At 38.8% G+C, this 16234-nt stretch overlaps 1 protein-coding gene across 3 annotated transcripts in view; it reads left to right on the forward strand.

Annotated features, from left to right (window-relative positions):
* The window catches only part of WAC (WW domain containing adaptor with coiled-coil), a 116860-nt gene that overhangs the window by 44972 nt on the left and 55654 nt on the right, over positions 1-16234 (forward strand). For all 3 annotated transcript variants that reach the window (XM_006887093.1, XM_006887092.1, XM_006887094.1), the window contains exon 4: positions 11556-11674. In XM_006887093.1, the coding sequence (XP_006887155.1) occupies positions 11556-11674 (119 nt within the window). The remainder of the gene's footprint in view (positions 1-11555; positions 11675-16234) is intronic.

The following is a 16234-nucleotide window of genomic DNA, read 5'->3' on the forward strand; positions in this document are numbered from 1 at the left end:
GGCTCTTCTGGGAGGATCTAAATCATTGAAGCATCCTCCTTTCTTTCCACCTGGGAGCTGGGGCCTGTCAGTCCTGTCTGCCATGAGGACCTGATGTGGGCCACCTTGGCCAAGTGTCCTTCAGAGCCACACTTAAAGCAAGTGAGTGGGAGCTTCCTTTCTACTCCCTTGCCTATCTGTGGCTCTCGTCTGTCAGTGGCCCAGCTTTCCACAGTGGAAGCAATTCTGACCTCCTTTTTTACCTTTGGGTGGCACTGGTACCACTAATTTCTGTATGTTACCTATATTTCAAATGCTTGGAGGGTCAAGGCATGGTGAACAGGTTTCAGTAGAGCTCCTACATCAAGACAGACTAGGTAGGAAGCAGGATTGACTATACACTTGTGAAATAACAGGCGTCTGAAAACTGCATGAACAACAGAAATATGTAATACCAGAGGTAGAGTTGAGGTTGGAAGTCACTCAGAATGAGGAGAAGCAGCTGCAGGAATTCCTTAATAAGTGCTATGCATGAAGTACGAATGTAGGAAAAGTGAAAGTTGTATATGTCTTGGGGTAAAGTACAGCCAGTGCTCTCTCTGGAGGCAAGGGTGTTGTTTTTGTCTCACATACTTTGAGCCTGTTGCTAGGAGAGACTATTCTTTGGAAACTGCTATCATGCTTGGAAAGGTAGAGGTTCGGCAAAAGGAGAGTGAGACCCTTCAAGATAAGCTGACACAGTGACTGCAGTAGTGAACTCCAGCTTGTCAGAGGTGATGATGGCACAGGATAGGTAGGACACAGTTCAGACCTTAGTCATGGGATTGCTGTGAGTTATACTCGACTCTATGGCATTCAATTACAATTTTTGTATGGCTTAACTTCCAACAGTAAATGCAACTAGATAATTTCTTTAGTTGACATTTATCCCTTCTCTCCATTGTTGTCAAGCAGGATACAAGTTATAGCTCACCCTCCAGTGGGTTTCTTAGACTGAAGGCCCAGTGGGTAAGAAGTTGCGTTGCCAACTCAAATGCAGGTAGTTGAAATTCACCAGTCTTCTACTTTGTGACTTACAGCTTCTGAAAACCTGCTGGAAAATCGTCTGTCAGTTCTGACTCGAAAGCAATAAGATTGTTCATCTTTCACCAGTTGGCTTGATTAGTCAATAAACTACCTGGAGAGACAATAGCATGCTAGGGTATGCACCAAAGAGAAAGGTGGGCAGTCACTTTCTGTAAATACTTAACAGCCTCAGTGATGGATTGCTGTGAATGGTGGTGGTGGCGGCGGTGGTTGTGGTTGTTAGATGCTGCTGAGTGTAATATGACTCTGCAAACCTGTGAGCAAAAGATCTGAACCCTGTTCTATCTCGTACCATCCTCACACTTCTAACACACAAGAGCCTGTTGCAGCAGTGGTTATGTCAGTCCATCTGGTTGAGAGTCTTCCTCTCTTGCTGACTGTCCACAGTTTATTGACTGTGAGTGGACTTTAGCCATATTCTCTCCTACTAACCTTAGATAACTTGATGAATTTACTAGAACTATTTTTCTTGATTCTTTAATACTAACCTAGATTTTTCTTAAACTAAACTAACTTAAACGCTTAATGGATTTAAAAATAAAATCCTGCTGAAGATTAGCCAAAACCGACCGAAACAGAACTACCAGCAATACAAATTGGATTTAGAAGAGGTCGTGGCTGAAAAGACATCACTGTTAGATGGATGTTGTCCGAAAGCAGAATACCAGAGAAATGTCTTTCTCTGTTTCACTGACTGTGCAAAGGTTTGTGGATCACAACAAATTGTGGCTAACTTTGAGGAGAATCGGAATCTCAGAAGACTTGATTGTGCTCATGCAAATCTATGCTCAGAACAGGGCATGGGGAAAAAAAAAGAATAGGGCATGGTTTAAAATTAGGAAAGAAGTGCGTTAGGGATACATCTTATCTCCGTATTTTATTCAGACTGTATGTGTAACATCATTCAGGAGGCTGGGCTTTATGAGGAAAACACGGCATCAGGGTTAGAGGAAGACTCATCAACAACCTGCATTATGCTTATGATAACCATGCTAGCGCAAACTGAAGTGGACTTAAAGCACTTGCTGCATAAAGTCAAGGACTATAGTCTTCAATATGGATTGAAGCTCAGCATCAGGAAGACAAAGATTTTCACCATTGAGCCATATGACATCACCATGTTGGATGGAGAAGAGATTGAGGTTGTTGCAGCTTGCTCAGCTCCAGAATCAATACTCTTGATACCAGCAGTCAAGAAATCAAAAGACAGATGGTGTTAGGTAAATCTCCTCTCAGGGTTCCAGAGTACTAAGAAGCAACTATGTCAGTCTAGAGACGAAGGTGTGCCTTCTCTAGGCCATGATCTTCACAGTTACTTGCTGTGCATCAGAGAGCTCTAGGCAGTGTCTAAGGATGGCAGAAGAGTTGGGCCAACAAGGGAACAAATAGGTCTGTCTTAGGGTGGAACCAAGTTTCTCCTCGGAGGCTAGGATTTTGAAGCTCTGTCTCACATACTGGAGGGACCAGTCCTTGGAGAAGGACATAATGCTCAGAAGAATGGAGGTTAAGTGCAGGAGAGGAAGACTCAACCAGATGGATTGGCACAGTAACTGAGGTAATGGGAATAGGCAGTCAGCCAGTGAACTGGCTCAGGATAGGGCAGACTTCAGAGCTGTTGTATATAGGATGGCCATGAGTCGCAGATGACTCAACAGCACATAACAACAACAGCATGGAGCATTTATGTGATATAATTTTTTGTGTGCTGGGGTTTGTTTTGTTTTTATGTACTGTGGAGTTGAGGCCAATTCACAGCTCCAGCAAGTTTTCAGAGGCAGTTAATCACACAAGAAGAGATTGCGAGGCTTACTCCTGCAGAAAAGCTGATGAATTGTCTTTGGATTGGCAATGCAAATATGTCTTCTAAGAGATATTTAGGTATGCAAAAGAACTTGCCTTAAAATGGAGGAGTCAGGACTTCACAAAGTGTGTGGCACTTATCCATGCTGAGATCTAAGGATAATCACGATACAGACTGGCAAAGAGGGGAGCAAAATGTTGTGAGATGATAAATGTGTAGTGTCTCAGGCAGAAAAGAATTTGACATGTTTAAAGAACTGAAGTAGATCAATGAGTATGTGTAGCAACAAGGTCTTGGGTGCTTATATAAGGGTGAAGCCAGAAAAGTAAGTTGGATCCAGATGGTACAGAGGAATTTGACTTTCCTCTGTACTAAGTAAAATTTCAAAACTCATGTTGCATCCTTCCATATATGTTTAAAAGATTGACCTCTTTGTTTTAGTCTTTGGAAATAGAGGTAAGAGTGAAAATGGAAGAAGAAGTTAAATGAGATTATGGTGAACCCATTAAGTTTTGTAGTGGACCCAGTTGAGAACAGATTTCCAATAAGTGTTGAATGTACATTGTCTCCCAGTGTTACTGAGGCAAGCACTTCTAATCACTAAGAATCCAAGTTGTGTGCTGTTAAATTTTATGTGCAAATAAAAGTTTAAAGCGAGTAGTCTTAAGAGCATAGGCAAATAGAAGAGGATGCGTTTGTTACATAATTAATAAATCTTTAGCTAAAATCATTTGTGTCAATTACAAGGAAAGATGGTCCAGCAGAATGTAGAAACTATTGTACTTTATCATTACTATCACAAGAGAAATTTGGCTGAAAAAATAGCAAAATTTATTGTTGCAGTATATTGACAGGAAACTGCCAGAAACTCAAACTTGTGTTTACAAAAGGGCATAGGAGAGCAGCTAATTAGTGATGTCAGGTTATATGGCAGATAGCAGAGATTATCAGAAAGATGTTTGTTTGTATTTTATTGACTAGGTAAAGACATTTGTTGATGTGGATTATGAGAAATTACAGCACTGTGAAGAATGGGCATTCCAGAACACTAAATTGTGCTCATTGATTATCTATCTATCTATCTACAGAGAGACCGTTAAACAGAATACATAGTTAAAATTGTAAAGAGAGTGTGTGTATTTTATATATTTATTTTTATATATATTTTATATATAGTTGTCTTTCACCATGTTTATTTATTATATACTGAGCAAATTTAGAAGCTGGGTATCTGAAAAGAACATAGCCTCAAAATTGAAGAGGGACTCATAATAAGAGCCTGTGGTAGATGACACAGCCTTGCTTCCTCTAAGAGAGCTTAAAGCACTTAATGAGAAATATCAAAGATCATTTGAAGATGGTGTGACTTAATCCCTTGTTTTATTCATATTATCAGAAGGGATCATGTTTAAAGTTGCGGTTCAGTGAACAAGAGGTAGACCCTAACATTAAATGACAGTGGCTTCAGCATTCAACTGAAACTTGGGACAGTGGGCTCAAACATAGTAAGTTGTGAAGATGACACAGGGTCAGGCAGGTTTTGTTCTGTTATGTAGAGTTGCTGTGAGTCAATTGATTGAACAGCATCTAAAAATAAAAGCTAATAGGGAAGAGAGAAGTCTTTACGCAGTACTTTGAAATACCAGGATGCAGGGGTGAACAGGGGACTCATGGCAACCCTCAGATCAAGCCTGAACCATCCTCAAGATCACTGCAGTGCTCAAGCTGGTTGTTACAGTCATAGTGTCAATCCTGTTTAAGTCATTTTTTCCCCTTTTTCTTTTTTACCTTTCACCTTTCCCAGCATGATACCTTTTTCTCAAAGACTGATTTTCTCCTAATAATGTGCCCAAAGTATATGAGATAGTTTCCCATCTTAGGAGGATGCTAAGGAGAGCACCCTGGTTGTACTTTATATAAGACAGTCTTAATTTGATTGTTTTTTTTTGGCAGTCCATGGAATATCCACTCTTCTCCAACAGCTCAGAAGTATTCAATCTTACTCTGTCGTCTGACTTTCAGATTCATAAGAAGCAATTGGGAAAAAAAAGGCCTGTTAGTAATGTTTATTAATTTGGATATAATTAATAATTAGTTTTAATGAAAGTTTACAGAGACTTAGGGTTTCCAGTCATTATTGTTGCAAATTTCTCCCTGCCCACCTCCTCCCCTCAATTCACTATTATCCTTGAAAAGAAAACAAAAAACTCTTTCATTGTTATGAAGTTCATCCTCCCCAAGTCCACTCCATTATGCAGCCTTCACTCTGGACTTCTCTAATGACAAGAATACCCATTCATATATCCCTTAAAAAAATTCTCTCCCTCATTTGTTTCAATGCAATGTACATCATTCCTCCCCTCCTTTTCTGTCTTCCTTCAGCCCTGATGTCAGTCCCATTTTACAACAGTGGTCCTATGCAATATTTGTCCTATTTTGAATGAGATATTTTACTCAGCATAATGTCCTCCGGGGTCATCCATTTTGCGTAATATTTCATGAATTCCTTGTTTTTCAATGTTGCGTAGTATTCCATTGTGTGAACATACCTGAGTTTCTCTATCCATTTGTTTGTTGATGGACACTTGGGTTGTTTTCAGCTCTTTGCTATTGTGAAGAAAGCCATGATAAGAATGGTTATGCATATATCTGCTTGGGTGGCAGTATGGATTCTTCGGAGTATATTCCCAGTAGTGGAATTGCTGGGTCAAATGGTATTTCTATTTGCAACTTTTTGAGAAAGTGCCATACCATACCACCTTCCCTAGTGGTTGCACCATTTTACACTCCCACCAACAGTGAATAAGGGTTCCAGTTTCTCCACAACTCGCAAGCATTTGAAGTATTTTTTTCTTTTAAAAAAACTATTTCATTATTGGTTTGTTAACAAAGTTTGTACGCATTGTGTTTCATACATCCTTCATTCACAGTGTGTTTGATATAATCCGTAAAGTTACCTTGTCTTTCCAGATTCCCACTGGACCTTTCCCATTTCCTTTACCCACCCTTCCTCCACCCTCCAAATTATGTGACCTTATGATTCCCCCATCCATCCCCTGACTATCCTCACTCTCTGCTCCTTCCCTCCCTACCTGGAATCCTTGAACCTGCTTTACTACTTCTCTTTCTACAGTAATGGTTTTATGCAGTATTTGTTTCACAGGAATTTTTCAGGTAATTTATCTTTTTCGTAAACTTTACTTTGATTAAATAAAAGGTCCAGAGACCTTTTCAGTGTTCTAAAAGCTCCCTATGTAACAAGTGATGGTATTTGTCGTGATAAATTGAGAGTAGGCATTGGTGCAAGCATTTCCACAATAAGAAGGGACTCTGATGCTGTAGTTTGTTGTGTTTTGCCCTATTGTCAACAGTACAAATAACCAGCTTCTCAAAAGAAGATGGGCATTGTCCCCTGATAAAGATGTACAGCCTTGAAAACCCAAATAGAAGGTTATTTCAAAAGGATGGTCAGTATGTGCCAGAATCTACTGAAGACATTAGGTTTGTTTTTTACTTGAAACTTTAAAATGAATAAGGCACTTTTTTTCTTCTATGAGAAGGTTTTTATTTAAAAAAAAATTTTTTGTGGGTGTACTGTCCAATCGGATCTGACTGGTACAGGAAGAGATTGCCCTCCTTCTCCAGCAGAGCATCTGGTGGATTTGAATCGCACACCTCTGGGATTGTAGTGCAGCTTCTTGTCACGAGGCCACCAGAGCTCCCTATTGAGAGGCTTTAAGCTAGACTCCAGTATATGCATATGAGGGCATCTAACACAGGCTTCTTAATGGGTTATGTTGGAGTCTATTTCAGTAACATTGTTTTCATTTATTGTCAGCATTTTAATGGAATACATTTTTCATATATAAACATTATCTAGTAGCCTGTTACTATTTTGTTGTTGACATTGAGTCATCCCTAACTCTCACAGCAGCACTGCGCACTATACAGCTCTGAACCTCACCCTGTCCTGTACTTTCACAAATCTCTAATATGCTCAAGCTCCTTGTTGTCAGTCACTGTGTTGGCGTCTCTATTGAGGAACTTCTCTCTTTCCCTGATCTATTGTATTTTCCCTCATGAGATCTTTCTCTGAGGACAACAGTATTCTCAAAGTATGTGACATGAAGTTTCACCATGCTTGTCTATTAAGGATTTCCTCCAGTACAGTCTATGTAAATTTTATAGATCGTAATCTTCACGAACATCATAGTTTAGTGACATTGAGTTGTCTTCTTAGGCTTAGTCATTGTCCAACGTTCTTATTGCACATGAAGTAATTGAAAACACCAGGATTTGGATAATACTTGTTGGTGGTGTTATGTGCCGTTCAGTTGCCTGTGACCCTATGTATAGCAGCACAGTGTCCTGCCCTGTCCTTAGCCAGTCACACTTGATTCTGACACACCAAGCCTCATTGCCCTAGTCGTTATACAAGTCCATCTCATCCACTGTTCATCCACCCTTCCAACCTTGATGCCCTTCTCCAAGGACCAGTCTCTCCTGGTCACATGCCCAAAGTATGTGAGGCGGAGCGTCAAAATCCTAGCCTCCAAGGAGAGACTTGATTTCACCCTCTCCAAACAGACTGATTTGTTTTCTTCGCAGTCCATGGTATGTTCAAGACTTCTTCAGCACCACAACTCTAAGGCATCTATTCTTCTGTCATCTTTAGTCATTGCCTAGATTTTTTGGTGCTTAACAAGTAATTGTGAAGACCATGGCCTGGATAAGGCTCACCTTAGTTTCTTACTTAGTCTTTAAGCTGATATCCTTGCTCTTTAGCACTTTGGAAGGGGTTAAGTCCTTGACTGCAGATTTTTCCGTGCAGCACGTCTTTTGATTTCTCGACTGCTGTTCCATTGTTAAAGATATTGGATTGTGGATCCAAGCGCAGTGAAATTATAGCCAGCTTCAGTTTTTTCTCTACTTAATAATGTTGCCTGTTGGTCCAGCTATGAGGATTTTTGTTTTCTTAATGTTGAGATGTAGTCTGTATTGTGGGCTGTTGTCTTTGATCTTCTGCTGCAAAGTGTTTCAAGACATCTTCACTTTCAGCACGCAACGTTGTGCATTCTGAGATTGATAAGACCATGTAATCCTGATGCTTTAAAAATAATTTTTTACTAGAAGCAAAAATTGGAAATAAGAAAAACTAGTAGTTGTAAAGTACAGACTGAGTGACAGAAATTGGGTTGATACTGATTGAATTTTGTACAGTTAATGACTTATTCATTACAAATTTTTTTTTCTCAGCTCAAATTTTTAATTGAAGTATAGCTGAGTGAGAAATCATTGTCTTTTCTGTAGTCACATAAATCAAGAGGAATGGAGTAAATACTCATTAAGAACAACCTTCCCTAAATAAAACAACTTTGGCACCAGGTATCTCTGCAATCTTATATATGTATGTTTAAAGACACAGTAGAAAATATATACAACCATTATAATGGATTAGAATGTTTCAGCTAAAGGAATATTAATAACAAAGGCAATAAAGTGGTGTAGAATAAGCCAATTAAACTTTGTGATCCTGATTGTGATATAATAGTCCTGTTAATTATAGAAACTTGGATTTTATTACATGACCAATTTGATAAATGTCAAAACCTCAGTATCTAATTTTAAGTACTTAAAATAGACCACTTCAGCATTTTTGAGATTTGCCTATCTTAAGTATTTTTAACATGATGTCTGAAAACTAATACATAATTGACTGTAACACATCAATTTAATTTATTGACATTATTCAGAGTTGTACTAAAGTGGAATTTTATATTCTGTTTGATAAACTAGATCACTGAATGAAAAATAACTTAATACACTGTGTCTTTTGAGGTAAAGCTATGAGGTGATTTCTAAGTGTATTTAACATTTTAACTGCTAAAAAGCTGAATCTTACTCTTACACATAGATTACAGCCTTGTTGTTAGGTGCTGTCGAATCACTTGAGACTCATAGTGACCTTAATGCACAATAGCTCTGAACCCTGTGTTTTCCTGAGCCAGTTTCATCATCTCTTGATACTGCTACTCTCATTACTTCAGTTGCTCTTCAGTCAGTCCATTTCATCCATGGTCTTCCTTTCCTGCACTTAGCCTTCACCCTCCCAAGCATGATGTCCTTCTCTTAGGATTGCCCCCTCCTGGCCACTGGTACTTTCCTCTAGTACCACAACTCAAATGCGTCAATTCTTGTCATCCTTAGTCGTTGTCTAGCTTTCTGATGCATACCAAGTAGTAGCGAAGACTGTGGCCTAGATCAGATGCATCTTAGTCTCTGGACTGACATATTACTTCTCCAGACTTAGGAGAGGAACCTGCGTGCAAATTTTTCCAGTGTAATTTGTCTTTTGATTTCCTGACTGTTGGTGCCAATAGTGATTGTGGATCCAAGAAAGATGAAATTGTTAATAATCTCAATATCTTCTCCATCTACCATGGTACTGCCAATTGGCCCATGGTAATAGTCTTTTTTTAAAAAATTTTTCTTATTTTTACGTGTACCGTCAAATCAGATCTGACTGGTACAGGAGGAGATTGCCCCCTCCTCCAGCAGAGCATCTGGTGGATTTGAACCGCGTACCTCTGGGATTGCAGTGCAGCGTCTTGCCACTAGGCCACCAGAGCCCCTTAGTAATAGTCTTTGTTTTCCTGTTGTTGAGCTGCAGTCCATATTGAAGACTGAAGGCCTTGAACTTTTGCAGCAAATGCTTCAGGCCTCCTCAGTTTTGGCAAGCAAAGTTGTGTCATCTACATAATGCAGGTTGTCAATGAATCTTCCACCAATCCTGATGCCACTTTCTTCCTCACAAGTCTAGCCTCCTGAGTGATCTGTTCCCACATATAGATGAAAAAGGCATGGAGAAAGGATGCCTCTCTGACACACACATTTCTTGATTTTTGAACCACAAATTAGAATCTCCGTATTTAATTGTGCTCATGTGTAACCTATACCTAGATCAGAAAAGCATCTGAACATAATAAGGGAACACTGCAAGGTTTAAAATAAGGAAAAGAGTGTGTCAGCATTGTATCCTTTGTTCATGAACAGTCTGTATGCTGAGCAAATCATTCACGAAACTGGACTCTGTAAAGAAGAATGTGGCATTCATTTATAACTGAGTTGTATAAACCTGTGTAAGATTTTTCTCACAAGTGCTGCTTTTTATTTGTTGTTGAGTATAGGGTCTTCACACTACTAGGATAGGTGGTTGTGAGTGACTCAGGTTTTAGGATGTAATCTCACAGCTGTAACTTAAGTTGAAACATATGCAAGCTTCCAAAAGCCTTTCCCAGTGGAATTGTACAGGACATTTTTATTTCCTACATCAGTGAATTGTGATCCACTTCATTACCACAGAGTTGACTCAGGCTCTCAGTGATGCTATAGGACATAGCAGAACTGCCTTGTAGGGTTTCCAAAGTTGTAAATTCCTGTAAAAGCTGACTTTGTCAGTCTTTCTCCAGTAGCGTGTATGAGTTCAAATCATGGAAGTTTTGGTTTGTGGTCAAGTGCTTTAGCCTTGACACCACCATAGTTAATGGGGAACAATGTTAACAAGTAATTGCAAAAACCTGGGATAATTGTGACTTAATTAGCTATTTGAAGTTTTGTATCCTTCCTCTCTCCTTGTATATGTGCTGATTGTTTTTTCCCAGTAAAACTTTCATTTTAAAAGACACAAATGTTGCTAGCTCATCTAATAAAAAGTTCTTGAGGCACTCAGCCTTGGTAATGTGTGCTTTTTTTGAGTATTTACTTTTTGTAAAAATTTGAAGAATTAGAAATCATGGACTTTTTATGTAGGCAGTCATCAATATGTTGTTTTATAACATTAGTTGCCATTAATCTGGTTAATTACAGTATCTAATCAACTCCTTGAATCTAGAACATGTTATGTCAGGGGAGCTCTGATGGCTCAGTAGTAAAGAGTTGTACTGCCAAATCCTAAGGCACACAGTTGGAACCCACTACCTGCTCCACAGGGGAAAGATGGGCAGTCTCTTCCCATGCAATTAACTACTACTGAATACCTGGAGGGTCAGCTATGAGCTGGGTACAACTACTATCTAGTTGAAATTGGCTCACAGCTAACCCTCCCTCCAGCAGAGGTACACAGCAACAGCAGGCAACTCCCTCTCATTGGTTTTTAGGTATGTATTCATAGGCATTCATTAATGATGGGTATTGGAGTTGTTTCTCTTTGCTGTTATAAATAGTGCTGTAATAAATGTGGATATGCATTAGTTTGTTTTTGGTTTATTTTTTTGTTTTTCATTTTGGGGGTGTGTGTGTGTGTGTGTTTACTGTCAAATTGGATCTTTTCTAACTAGTAATATTCAGACATTTCTTAATGTGCTTGTTGACCATATAAATGTCTCCTTTGGTGGAGTGTCTTACCCATGCCCTTTGTATTGTCCATTTTGTAGCTAAATTGTCTTCTTGAGGTGTTGGAAGTTTTCTATAACTTTTAGAGTTGGATCTTTCGTTAGATGTGCCCTTGCCTAATATTCCTTCCAAGTCTGTGTAGGTTTTTTGTGTTCTTTTGGTTTTTTCCCCCTTTGGGGAAAGTTCTCAAAGAGGTATGTGTTTATTCCTGTTTATAGATAGTATTATCCGTATGTAGTATTGTTAGAAGTTAGTTTAATTTGAACATGAACTAAAGGATTTTTTTTTCTTTTTAAAGGGACCAGTTATTCTCCACAAGAAAATTCTCACAACCACAGTGCTCTTCATAGTTCAAATTCACATTCTTCTAATCCAAGCAATAATCCAAGCAATAATCCAAGCAAAACTTCAGAAGCAGTAAGTATTATTAATGTGCCCAATGACTTTTTTAGATTATCTTATTTTTTTAAAAAAATTTTAATTTAGTATTGTTTTGCCTGTAAAGTTGTTATAAATTGTTTCACACTGTCATCATTTGTTCACACTGTTTCATACAGTCATTCCTACTCATTTTACAGAATTAATCAACATTGAAATATGCGCACCATTGCCCAGTCTTTGCAGTTCTCTGCCGAATTTTCCCATTTCCTTTATCCACCACCTCGCCCTCTATCCATCATATTGTGCAACTAACCTTATGGTTCTCCCCTGCCAATTCTGACTCCTCTGCTCCTACCCTCCCCCCTTGATCCTCATATTCATTTTACTAATTAGCTTTCTTTTTCTACAATAACAGTCTCACAAAGGATTTGCCATTATGAGACTGAGTTAGTTCACTCTGCATAAGGCTCGCTAGTCCCTCCCTGAGTTATGTAGTGATTTTCAAAATCATTGCTTCTGAGTGCTGCATAGTAGTAGTCCATCATCTGAATGTACAACAATTTCTTAGTTCGTTATTGAACATTCAGGCTGTTTCCATGTTCTTGCAATTGGTGAGTAATACTTCTGTGAACATTGGTGTACAAATAATTCGTTTGTGTGTCTATGTTTTTTTTTCCTTTTTTGCCTGTCTCTACGTTTTTATTGATGGATGCAAATGGCTTTAGATTTTATTGAAAAGCAACCACACCCATGGGCTACACAGTCTTAAAAAAGTTATTTGTTCTTCCAGCTTATCTGTGCCAAATTTATCATCTTCAGTTACACACTGTATTGTGTTGTTTTGTTTGTTTATTTAGTTCTTTATTTCCTTATTTAGTTTCATTTGGTCTACTGCCAAATTGGATCTGACGGGCACAGGAGGAGTTTGTCCCTCCTTCCCCAGCGGAGCATCTGATGGATTTGAACCACGCATCTTTGAGATTAACAGTGCAGCTTCTTGTCACTAGGCCTCCAGAGCTCTCTTTACACACTGTACTTAAAGCTTCTTAATTCCATATCTCACTGGTACTAACTTTGAAGAGTCCCAAACTGAGCTGTCTGCATGAATACTTCTGATGCACTCTTAGAATTTTGCCACGTCAGTGTGATTATCCTAAGGCTTCACATCTAATAGGATTGAAGGCTTCGTAACAAATGCAGGTTTTTTTTGTTTTTTGTTTTTTTTCCTCTCTTTGATTCATAGTATACAAGATGTTTTTCTCTTAGCTTCTTTACTTCCTCTGTTTCCTTCTCCTTCTCAGATCCAGAGAGATCAGTCTTATCATCATCTTTACTGTCTGCAACTCCACTTCCTGTGGTGTCTTCCGCTTTAGCAGGGCCATACTTGCTCAGAGTTTTTTCCACTCCTGGCAGGCTGGCCTTTTCCTTCTCATAAGATTTTATGTGATTATACCAACATAGAACATGACACACGTTGGCAGGCGAGGGGCTAGAGATTAGAGATGGCTACAAACACTGATACATCTGTTTGCAATGACATCTAACCCTTCTTGTAGCTCTTGTCGGCCAGGTAATCGTTGAGGATTTGGAGGCCAGTGGTGGTTTTAAAGTCACCGAAGCCCATGTCAGCTGTATGTAGAGCAAGGTGGCAGCAGAAGCCAAGAAGGGAGGAAGTCAGCCCTAGCAAGCAAAAAGGGGGCTAAAAGACAATGTTTAATTTTTTTTTTTGAGGAAAGGCCAGACTCCCTGAGTGATTATTCCTGTCTCTCCTTAGCATCTTCAACATTGATTGCTTTCTGTCCTGTTAAATTTTGCCAATGCTACTGGGGATAGAGAGTATCTCATTATGGTTTTGATTTACATCTCTTATTTACAGTGGGTTTTGAGTATTTCTATATATATCTGTTGGTCATCTGAGTATCTTCCTCTGTGAAGGCTGTTTTTTGCCCTTTTTATAATTGGAAATTTATAATTTTTGTTGTTTGTCTTTTTATTGTGGAGGCATTGTAGTATTCTGTAAACTTTGGTTATGACATCCTTGACTGAGATGGCATTTTATGTTTTTTTCCCAGTTATTTTTCTTTTCACCCTGTTGGAAAATGTTTTTTGATGCACATAAGGATTTAATCTTTAGATGGTCCCATTCATCAATTTTATTCATGCCAGGTTATTTATTTTTGGCTGTATTTGCCAGCCTGTCCTACTTTGTCTCTTAAGATCTTTATTGTTTTGGGCTTTACTCCTAGGTCTCTTATCCACCTTGAGTTGACTTTTGTGTATGGTGAGCGGTGTGCATTCTGTTTAAGATTTCTGCAGGTAGTAGTCCAGTTTTGCTAGCACCATTTGTTGAAGAGATTGTCCTTTCCCAATTCAATAAGTTTTGTTTTAATGTTGAATATCAGTTAGCCCTAGATAGATGGATTGCTTTCTGAGTTCTCGATTATTTTCCCACTTGTCTACGTGCCTATCATTGTACCAGTACCGTGCTGTTTTGATTATTACAGCAGTGTAGTAGGTTTTGAGGTCAGGGAGTGTTATGCCTCCCACTTCATTCTTGTTCAGAAGTGCCTTGCTTATTCAGAGTCTCTTTCGTCTCCAAATAAATTTGACAATTGCCTTTTCTTCTCTTTGAAAAATGAATTTGGTGTCTGTATTGGAATTCCATTAAATGTAGATTCCTTTTGGTAGGATTGTCATTTTCACAACATTGAATCTACCTATCCATGGACAGGGAACATTTTCCCATTTATTTAGGTCTTTTATTGTTTCTTATAGAACTGGTTTGTTTTCTTTGTGAGGGTCTTTTGTGTATAATTAGGCTTATTCCCAAGTACCTCGATTTGTGGCTTGCTATTGTAAATGGTATTGCTTGCCTTCCTGCCTCCCTCCCTGTGTTTTCTTTGTTAATATAGAGGGCACCCACTTACTTTATATTGATTTTGTATACGGTCACTCATTTGCCTCTCAGTAGTATCACAAATTGGTGTACTACATCTCACAGTTTTTTGCTTGAGTCCTTGAGATATTCTTTGTACACTATCATCATCTGCATGTAGTTTCACTGTCTATGCCGATCTGGATGTCTCTTATTTCCTTCTTGTGTTTATTACACTAACAAGTACTTCCAGTACAATATTGAATATGAGTGATGACAATGGGCATCCTTTTCTGGTCCCTGTTCACAAGATCTTTCTCCATTGAGAATGATATTGACACTTGGTTTTGTGTATAGGCTTTCTACTAAATTGAGGAAATTCCCATCTATTCATATTTTGCTGTGTGTTTTAATCAGGAAGGTATGTTGGGTTTTGTTAAAGGTCTTTTCTGCATCAATTTCTAGGATCCTGTGGTTCTTATTATTTACTTTGCTAATGTAATGAACTGAGTTGATTGCTTATCTTATGTTGAACCATTCAATGTGCTAAAGGTGATTCCCCCCCACCCCCCATCATAGTCTCTTTTTTGGTCGCTTTTTTATTTTCATTTTAATGAAAGTTGACAGAGACTTAGGGTTTCCATTTATTCATTGTTGCACTTTTCTCCCTGCCCACCCTCTCCCCCCAATTCACCCTTCTTGAAAAGTAAAAGAAAAACTCTTGCACTGTTACACAGTTCCTCCCCTCAAGTCCACTCCACTGTGCATCCTTCATTCTGGATTCCTGTCATAATACCTAATCATGTAACGCTTTTAAACAGTTCTCTCTATCATCTGTTTTAATGCAGTATACATTATTTATCTCCTTTTTCAGTCTCCCCTCAACCCTGATGTTAGTCCTGTTTTACAACAGTCAACAGTGGTACTATGCAGTATTTGTCCTTTTGTGACTGAGATATTTCACTCAGCATAATGTCCTCAAGGGTTATCCATTTTTAATAATATTTCAGGAGTTCTTTGTTTTTCATTGCAGCGTAGTATTTCATTGTGTGAATATACCAGAGTTTACTATCCATCCATTTGTTGACGGGCACTTGTTTCCAACTCCTTGCTATTGTGAACAAGGCCACAATGAACATGGGTGTACAGACATCTACTTGAGTGGCAGTTACGATTTCTTTTCTTTTTTTTTTTTTATTTCAGAACAAACTCTGGTCCGTTTTATTGAGGAAAAATATTGCATGATTTATTTTTCACTAGTCTGTTCTGGCATGCTTCTAATGATATCGTAGTCACCTGGATCAGTGATAGCCAGTGTTCATACTTTGTAGTATTTCCCGCATGCTGTGCCCAGTTCAGTATTATTGCCACTGTAGGGATGGACACCAGTTTTGGCCAACATGGTGTAGTACTCGGTTTCAGATTTCCTCAAAGCTGGGCAGTTGTTGGTGAAGATGACCAACTAGGCTTTTCCTTGCCTGATCATCTTCAGAGTCTTCTTGATCCCCAGCACGTATTTCCCACTTAACAAGTTGGAGCTTAGAGTTGACCAGCTCCAGGGACTTTTTCGCAGCCACCATCTTCTCCTCTTACGTGTCCTCCACATAGAGCTACCGACAAAATGGCCAGGGAGGGATAAAGCTATGGTTTCTTTAGGGTATATTCCTAGTAGTGGAATTGCTGGGTCAAATGGTATCTCTATTTGCAACTTTTTGAGAAAG

The sequence above is a fragment of the Elephantulus edwardii genome, unplaced genomic scaffold (genome assembly GCF_000299155.1).
Source record: "Elephantulus edwardii isolate Elephantulus edwardi_28Jun2011 unplaced genomic scaffold, EleEdw1.0 scaffold00054, whole genome shotgun sequence".
Classification (NCBI taxonomy): Eukaryota; Metazoa; Chordata; class Mammalia; order Macroscelidea; family Macroscelididae; genus Elephantulus; species Elephantulus edwardii.